The sequence below is a fragment of the Microplitis demolitor genome, chromosome 9, assembly GCF_026212275.2.
Source record: "Microplitis demolitor isolate Queensland-Clemson2020A chromosome 9, iyMicDemo2.1a, whole genome shotgun sequence".
NCBI lineage: Eukaryota > Metazoa > Arthropoda > Insecta > Hymenoptera > Braconidae > Microplitis > Microplitis demolitor.
The window spans coordinates 13,487,871-13,497,787 of record NC_068553.1 but is presented as its reverse complement, the minus strand read 5'-3'; the positions used below and the strand labels follow the sequence as shown (position 1 = coordinate 13,497,787).

At 31.5% G+C, this 9,917-nt stretch overlaps 1 protein-coding gene across 4 annotated transcripts in view; it reads left to right on the top strand.

Moving 5' to 3' along the window:
• The first annotated feature begins 66 nt into the window (after positions 1 to 66).
• The window catches only part of LOC103572876 (gamma-tubulin complex component 2), a 109,347-nt gene continuing 99,496 nt past the window's right edge, over positions 67 to 9,917 (top strand). For 3 of the 4 annotated variants that reach the window (XM_014443396.2, XM_014443394.2, XM_014443397.2), the window contains exons 1-3: positions 67 to 1,960; positions 2,017 to 2,193; positions 2,643 to 2,678. In XM_014443396.2, coding sequence (XP_014298882.1) covers positions 1,007 to 1,960; positions 2,017 to 2,193; positions 2,643 to 2,678 — 1,167 coding nt within the window. In that variant the 5' untranslated portion in view covers positions 67 to 1,006. The remainder of the gene's footprint in view (positions 1,961 to 2,016; positions 2,194 to 2,642; positions 2,679 to 9,917) is intronic. The other variant, XM_014443395.2, reaches the window with a different exon arrangement.

Genomic DNA, 9,917 nt, shown 5'->3' with positions numbered 1-9,917 from the left:
TACAAGTTCTCTAAGAAATTTATTATCTAACCAATTTTCAGTATGAATATGCCATCTATTAATAAACTTGCAGACTATTTTGTAAAATCTGCTTTATCTAAATATAGTACTTGTATTTGATATTTATACTATTCCTAAACGCAACGCCAATGGCACCAATTATTACTCATGACTCTATGTGTGAACTCCTTTATGAATTTTTGGTAATATCCCCCCTTGCCCTTTTACTATCACTGCCGCCAACCTTATAAATTTCAGACTAGGCAGACATTTTGTTGGCAAAGTGTCCCCATCCCGAAAGTACCATCTTTTGCGGCCAACTTGGCATCTAGTTGCGGCTGTCAGTTTGACGTCAGTTTCTCGCCAATATGGCTGTCAGGGAAAAATATTTTTATGAAAAAGAAAGTCGGTAATGTTTATTCTCACCATTTCAGAAGTCAAGCAAATTTATACATAAAATTGTCTATAGTTTGACGGTAAAAAAATACTTAACAATTTTTCAAGTCTAATTAACAATAAATTGACACAAAATTTGCCTGAAAATTGACAACTTTTTTCTAGCCAACTCTTGAAGTGAATTTGCATTCTAATTCAGGCAGTAAATTTACGTTAAATTCAATAGCAAGTTTCCTACAAATTGTCGTAAAAAATGGAAAAGTCCGAAGTTGACAGATATTTGACGAAAAATTCAAGGAAACTTTTTTAAAAAACTTTTGCTAAATCAAACTGTATTATCAGGGTACTAATTTCGATCTAGGGACCCCACACTCAATGTAGAGGACCGTGCCAAATGCTGCCCCCCTTGGAAAAAAAATAACATCATTGGTTATTTGTGTTTTTTGAATGTTGTGTTTATTCTAACCTAAAAAAGTAAACGCAAAAGTTCGCGTTAAAGTCTAACGAAAATAAATATAATTTTTTGAACATTAACACTAAAATAAAATTTTTATATTAGATTTTATATAAACGAATAACTTATTCATCTGAAATAATCTTCATCGACAAAATGAGTGAATTTAAATTACATACGCTAATAAGTGATTTAATTGTAGTATTAGAATCTTCACACAGTCCAGAAAAATTTATTGAAAATATTCAAATAAATGTTATTACATTAGAAAATATTCCATCTAAAAATTCAATTTCTTATTTAGAAAAAAATTCAGTAACTAATGAATTGTTTTTGAAAAAATATAATGAATTGAAAGGAAAGAAATTTGATGGCTTAGGTTCATTTATCCAAGTATTATATCACATATCATTAGACAAGTCATTAAAAAACTATTTAGCAAAATACAGAATTAAAAATAATTCAAAGCTCCCATTATCATTGGCAATAACTAATGATGATTTACCTACAATACATAAAAATATATTAAAAGCAACGAATGAACGTGAGAAACAAGCAACAAAAAAAATTCATGGGTTCAACAAACCAACTGAAACAACCTTCATCAAATACAACTGGTGTTATGAACGCCCTAAAATAACATGGGATTATTATTCAGATATAAAACTGACTCCATATATAAAAGTAGTACCGGCTGTTTCTCAGGAAACTATATTAATCTGGGATTTGTTAAATTGTTTAAAAGGAATTGATGGCAACTATATCGTATCAGAATCATTAAGTGATATTAATGATAGACGTACATTTACTATTTCAACTGATGTTAGTACACCGTACAAGCAGTTAGTACAACAAATTTTACCCCTTGCTTCTTGTTACTCAACGACTATCAGGTTTGTTGAAGATAAAATCCTACCCAACGATGGTCAAGTAAACCATGCGCTGCGAGGTGCGATGAATTATATGCTGAAGGATTATTTATTGTTTATTGTTCAGTTGGAAATGGAACATTTGCGGAATAAATTAAATTTACAAAATTTATGGTTTTACATTCAACCGATAATGAGTACAATGTCGATACTTGCCCAGATAACAACAATTCTTTTAAAGGTAATTTATAACTCTATTCTTTTAACTAATAAACTAATATCTATCCATTTTCTTAGGCTCAAGCAAAAGGTGGCAAAGTATTGAGTTTACTTTATGAGCATATTAACAATATGAGTGGTGAAGCAAAGTGTAAAGAGCTTGGCTTATTTTTAATTGAATCGGCAAGTTTGCCATACATGCAAATATTAGAAAAATGGGTATACAAAGGAGTCATTTGTGATCCATACCAAGAGGTAATAAATATTTTTATTCAGACGTAGTTTTATAAAATCCCGTTAAGGCGGTTCGATACCGATTATCTTTCTAGGGCATCTCAAGGATTTTCTTTTGTATTTTTGCAAGATTACAACTCCTAAATACCAAAATTTTATTAATAGAATATGTTATGAATTGACTTACTTTTAGGAAATAATAGAATATATTTTCATTATAATTGCATTGGATCATAAAAAATTTTTTTTTTTATAAAATAATTTTTTTTTAATGAAATAAGTGATTAAAAAAAACGCGGAAGTACGGCAACAGGGCGCTAGTGTTTAGTAGTTTTTTTTTGTGTACTATTGTTGGTTACAAGGTTTATTACTAGCTGGAGCTTAGGTCTAACACGAGTACTATGTGGTAGTGTGTATTAGTGAGTAAACGGACGAAAATGACAGCTGATTTTTGTTTTTATTCATTACAGAAGAAAGTAATATCAAAAAGAGGAAATATTGGAAAGGTAAATTAGTATCAGAAGCTGTTTCTAATAAACGTTCAAAATTATCAGAAAGGGAAAAAACGAAAAAAAGAAGTTTACCCGCTAGACGTAATAGAGGTTAAACACAGTCAAAATGATGCTGGTGTTACAAGCTTATTAATTGTTCAAATTTCCCGCGGTTGCGTCATTTTACGCTGTTGCCGTCGTTGGGGATTCTACGGTTTCCGTGACGCCGCTAAATGACCGCGGATTTTTGTAGAACTCAACGAAATAAGATTTTTTAAGAATAAAATTTTTCGATATCTCGCTTAGTTTTCGAGACATCGCAATTCTAAAACTTCGGTTTATATTTTTAAGGTAATGTTAGTTTTTATAGTTTTTGACGAAATAAGACTTTTTTTAAAAATAAAAATTTTTAATATCTCGCCCAGCTTTCGAGATATCAAAAATTTCTTATGTATGTATGTGTGTGTGTGTGTGTGTGTGTGTGTGTGTGTGTGTTTGCGTGTGTGTGTTTGCGTGTGTGTGTTCGCGTGTGCGTGTGTTTGCGTGTGTGTGTATGCTTGTGTGTGTGTAAAAATTCAGTTCGGTCCAGGGGCAAAACTACGGTGGGGTCCAGGGGCGAAGCCCCGGCGGAGGTTGGGGGGTGAAGCCACCCACTTTAAAAAAAAAGATTTTTAAATGCTATAAATGTAATATTTTTAAATTTTAGTTAAAAATACAAACTAAAATTAATTTTAGTGATTTCGCCAAAGATAAATTAATTTATAAAACATTTTATAAAAAGAATTATCAATGCCCAGATCGCACCACGAGGAGGTATCATCAATCGCGTTCCACACACACGAAAAAGAAGATTAGTCAATGATTGTTTTAAATAAAAATAATTCAATTTTTAATGAATCCAATGAATGACTCAACTTTTTTATCGCGTGTTAAATAATCAATTGAAAGCTTCAGAAAAAATCTTCTGGCGTTTTTTCAGATGTAGAAGCGTCATTTTCTATTGCTGCCTCAATATCCAAATTGTCTACTTCTCCTCCTACATTATCATCAAGTCGAGGCCTTTTTGCTGGGGGAAGCAAAAGTGCATCTTCTTCTGATAATGTAGGTGGATCAATTGTTCTCAAAGTTAATCCTTCCTGCAATTCACCATTTTCATAACCGGAATAAACTTGTTTAATATCCAAAAGGAATTGCATGATTTGAGGAGCGTCGTCTTTAAACTTCATCAAAACATTTCGTCTGTACCAAAACAAAGCCATGTATCCGTGAAGAAGTTTAGGTGTTCTGCGACATACAATGCTCTTTTTCAGCAATTTGTTTTGATTCTCTAAATCATTGATGGTATTGGCCTTATCGATTTTGTTAACTAATTCTCCCTTACTATGATTTGTTTGCAAATGTACAGTATTGGGTAAGAACAATTGTTCAATTCCGTGGTACTGCTTTGCACTGTCGGTACATATTTTAGAAGTATTGTTGTCAGCATATTTCTTAATGTGTGGCCTCAATTCTTTTTTGGATTTTGAATTGACAAACCTAAAACAGTTATAGTCATTTGTTCGGTAATCCGACCCCAATTATACTTACGTTTTGTTAAAAACGTTTCATCAATCTGGACCATTTTACCGATATCCAAGAATGATATTAGTATGTGATGCGATTACTTCGGCTATTTCACGACAATAACTAAAATAATTACATACCGTATTCCAACTTAGCTCAGAACCATTGTCACAACGACGCCAAGCTTGTAGATTACGATACACATCACTAATTTTTATTACAATGATGAAACAAATGACGATTGCAAGGGTTTCTCTTAACGAAATACGACGTAAATTGCCATAAAAAAAGAGCCATCTGGCCTTACCCGGAATGGAAAGGTAGATTTCTAATGTAAATACAATAAAGCTGCAATAATGTAATTAATACTTATTTTGTAAGCTTAAACATGAAGTTCAAGGAAAAGGGTTATGTCTTATCATTTACAAGTTATTAGAAGACTCAGCTGCAAAAATAAGCTTTTTTTGTTTTTTGTGAAATTTTCGATATCATCAAATTGTTAGAAAAGATGTTTCAAAAAATTAAGTATTACAGTGAAAATTAAAGCTAATCGTTCAATTTGAAGATACTGTTTACAGAATTGAGTTATCATTTTCGGTTCAAAAGTTATTTTAGGATAAAGCCAGAAAATTCACTTTTATGAAAATCAGAAAAAATTTTAACACCCACAACTTCCAAACTAATCAGCCGATTGGGCTCATCTTCAAACTTGATCAAGGTAATCGTCCAATAAATAAGCGTATAAAATTTCATTAAGATCCGTTAAGAATTGCGGGCACTATCGTGATGACGAGGCGCGTTACATTATATATATATATATATATATATATATATATATATATATATATATATATATATACATACATGCATACATATATAATCTTTTGAGCGGATGATATTTTTTGACTTTACTAGGTAAAATAAGATATATGGTGGCAAAATTCTTTGATAATTCGATCATGAGACCCACTGCAATAGGCCGATTTCTAAAGAAATCTACCTAAAAGTTTTTGTAGATTAATAATTTTACGAAAAGATTTAGAGCTCTGCGAACCTGGCAATTGACCCTCGAATTTTTGACCTAAAATTCAAGGGATCGATTGTACTACATAGGTACCACATCGTACCACCCATATTTCCGTTTGTACCATAATGACTATTGAGATACAGTGAGCCCTTAAAAGGGCTGAAAAGAAAAAAACATTTTTTTTGAAAAACGATCGTTTACAATCATTAATTAGTATTTGTACTCGATTGGACCGCTCTCAATTTTATCATGAAATTACAATTATTGAGAAAGTTTAAGGACTGCTGGAGGGATTTCTTGCATTCCATGTAGGTTACTAAAAATTTTCAACATTCCATTATACTATGTTAGTACTCAATTGTACCACTTTTAATTGCCTTTTGAAACAAGTTTTCATAGATGAGCGACATAAGGGCCATAGTAAATATTCTACTGCGTTTCATCTCGAACTTTGTACTTGCCACCAATCAATTGTATTCCGTTAGTACCTAATTGCATTACTCTTAATAACGAATGAAAGCCCGTTTAACTATGTAAATGACATGAGGGCCATAGTAAACATTCTACTACTATTTGTCTGGAACATTTTACTTGTCAACAATCAATTGTACTCCATTAGTACCCAATTGTACCACTATTAATTGCCTTTTAAAGCACGTTCTTATACATAAAAGCTATAAGGGCCATAGCGGAAATTATACTGCTATTCGTCCGGAACTTCGTACTCAATTATTAAACCGTATTAGTACTCAATTGTACCACTTTTGAATGCTATTCAATGCACGATCTTATACGTAAACGACATTGGGGTCATCGTGAAAGTTCTACTGCTATTTTTTTGGAACTTTATACTTGCTACTAATCAATAGTACTTGGTTAGTACCCAATAGTATCACTCTTAATTGCGAATAAAAGCCCATTTAACTATGTAAATGACATGAGGGTTATATTAAAGATTCTACTACTATTTGTCTGGAACTTTGCATTTGACAACAATCAATCGTACTCCAGTAGGACCGAATTGTACCACCTTTAATTGCGAGTAAAAGCACTACTTATTATGGACCTCATGCCATATAGATAGTTAAACGTACTTTTATTCGCGATTAAGAGTGGTACAATTGGGTTCTAGTAGAATACAAATGATTGGTAGCAAGTACAAAGTTCCAGACGAATAGCAGTAGAATTTTTACTATGGCCCTTATGGTGCTTATGTATGAGAACGTGTTTTGAATGGCAATTAAAAGTGGTACAATTGGGTACTATCGGAGTACAATTGATTGTTGAGAAGTACAAAGTTCCAGACAATTAGTAGTAGAATTTTTACTATGGTCCTTACGTCATTTACATATTTAAACGGGTTTTCATTCGTAATTGAGAGTAATGCAATTAGGTACTAACGGAGTACAATTGATTGGTGGCAAGTACAAAGTTCGAGATGAAACGCAGAAGAATATTTACTATGGCCCTTATGTCGCTCATCTATGAAAACTTGTTTCAAAAGGCAATTAAAAGTGGTACAATTGGGTTCTAACAGAGTACAATCGATTGGTAGCGAGCACAAATTTTCAGTCAAATTGCAATAGAATATCTATAGTCACTCTTGTGTTATTTGCTTTCTAAAACGAGATCCTGTTAGCATTTACGACTGGCACAATTGAGTACTAACATAGTATAATGGAATGTTGAAAATTTTTAGTAACCTACATGGAATGCAAGAAATCCCTTCAGCAGTCCTTAAACTTTCTCAATAATTGTAATTTTATGATAAAATTGAGAGCGGTACAGTCGAGTACAAATACTAATCAATGATTGTAAACGATCGTTTTTCAAAAAAAATGTTTTTTTTTTTTTCAGCCCTTTTAAGAGCTCACTGTATCTCAATAGTCATTATGGTACAAACGGAAATATGGGTGATACGATTTGGTACTTATGTGGTACAATCGATCCCTTGAATTTTCGGTCAAAAATTCGAGGGTCAATTGCCAGGTTCGCAGAGCTAAGACTTGGATCCTTTTTTCTTTGTACCTTTTGTAGAACATCTCCATACTCATTCGAGTTTTTGTCAGCAAAATTCTCAACAGACATTGGGAGCCCGCAACATAATGGCGGAGTTGAATTGCGTGAAGGTATCAAGCCTATTTCTTCCAAAAAAGAAATAGTTTAATCTTCACTACCAATTAACTTGTTAAAAGATAAAAAAAAATTAAAATTATCCAAATCTTAATGTAATAATGGATGTTTACCTGACATTTTGTGACTTGCAAAAAGTTTAACTCGTAAAGAATTATAAATAGACTACTTGTTATTGATAACAACACCATAATGAGAGAATATATCAAACATAATCATATGTAATTAAAATATCTAAAATTCTAGGAATCTCGTGTCATATTACATCCATAGTTCAAATTCCATCTCCTAGTATAACCGTGGCGGTAAATTTTTTTTGCAGCGCTTTTCTATAATAGCGGAAAAAAATTCAACTCAATTCCGCGCTAAATTTGAACATTTTTATTTCAACACAAGCATGTTTATGCTTGTATCTCTAAAAGTATTACAGATAATGTTATTTTTGCTTGAAATTCATTTTTCTGAAGATGAAATTACATCAAAATGCATTGCAAAAAAAAAAAATTTTTTTTTTATTTTTTTAAATTCGATATCTCGAAAACTAAGCGAGATATCGAACAATTTTATTCTTAAAAACGCCTTATTTCGTCGAGTTCTACAAAAATCCGTGATCATTTGGCGGCGCCACGTAAATCGTAGACTTGCCTAACAAACCCATGATTAAACTTAAAAAAAATATTAATGTGTTCAGAAATGTTTAATTCTTTGATACTGAATGATTTATAGTGATGGTATTATTGTAGCAAAAACTATAGCACTTGAAAAAATAATTTCCCTTCACGCCCGTGTACAAGAACGAATTTTGAAAATTTATTTCTCGAAAACGGTGTAGTCAATCGATTCGAAATTTCAGCAGTGATCCTTTCTTTTATAACTCTTTCGATAAAAAAAATTTCAGAATTTTGTTATTATTTCGAAAATCGGTATCGAACTTCCTTAACTCGATACCTTTACAAATATTCAAGTTACTGCTAGGCATAATTAATCAAGACGAACGATAGTTAACAAACAAATATAAAGAAATTATGGGGGTTATAATAAATATTGATAATAAAAATAAAACGTTTCAAAAATTTGTTTCTATACTTCTAAAATGTTAGTACCCTGACATGTCAGTACTGAAAGTATAAACATATTGATGTTAAAGTACTGTAAGCTCTCAGATTTATAAAATTATTTTTTTTTGTACACTCCAATGGCGATAGCGTTGAGTGTGATTTACTGTCACTTTTTTACTCCCGGCCCTTTCACTGACTTTGTCCTCTCTATCGTCTTTATGGTACACCAAAGTTCTTAAAAATATATACCATTTTAAAGCAAATTTATTAAGGAACGTTCGTCAATATAACATTTAGTTTGTTCATAATGAGATTATTTGAAAAAAATTCATTTAGTCCGAGGCCTCCAGTGCATCAATTGTGGTCTTCGGACTCGTCTAAACACGATAACTTTCGAAAAACACGATATCGACTTCATCGCACACCTTAATCGCAAAAGCGTTAAGTGTGCTTAACTGTCCCTCTTTCACTATCGGCCCTTTCACTGACTTTAAATCCTCTCTATTTTTTTTATTATCTTTGCATTTTTTATCACTAGAACTCTTTCAAAAATTATTATCTGAATCCTTTTTGTTTAATTGTAATTAATAAAAAACGTAAGACTTATTAACCATAAAAAATTTAGCTGTCATTTTTTTTTATTTTTCCTGTTATTATTTTTTTCATTTTTTCGCTCTATCAACTTCTGTTAGCAACTCTAGCGTGGCAGTAGGATCGAAAAAAAAGAGCGACATCTAAGACAAAAAAGCAGGATATTTAAAAAAAAATTTAATAAAAAAGTTCTAATCTGAAAATAAGAAATAAAAAAATAAATTAATATTTTATAAGTTAAATAGAAATTCACATTAAAAAGAAAAAATAGTTAACATTATGAAATAATAATAAGAAGAAATTAATTATTAAAAATAAAATGAGCGATTGAGGTGTGCACTTTTGGACTTTCCAACATTTTTTCCATTATATTTTGTAAATAACACGTTCTGAACAATTTACGCTGTTATGAATCTAGTAGTTTTTGTTTTGAATGAGTTTTTATCGCAACTTTTATTTTTCATTAAGTAAATATACAATCTTTTGGAAAGTAGAGATATTATTGTTTTCGTCAGATTTTCTAGCATTAAATTTTTATGAAATTTCCGTTCCTTAATGTCCTTAAAAACTAAAATGATTATTTGCTCCATTTGTGGTAACCTGAATGACAGCATACAGTATTTACATCATCAGGCCTAGTTAACTCTACTAATCGCCTGGAGTAGGAAAATCTGTAGTATCGACAACCCAACTTGTAGTTTCAAGATTACTAGAGTACGTAACCTTATTTTACTAACTTAGGTGGTCCTAGCAACTACTCTGTATGTAACGATTACTGCTCCCGTGGTCACTTGATCCCTTAATAGCCTATTTCTTCACGCGTGGTTATTTTACAATTAAATTTATTTTTTAGTTAACTTGAGTTAACTGGAGAGTTCGTTT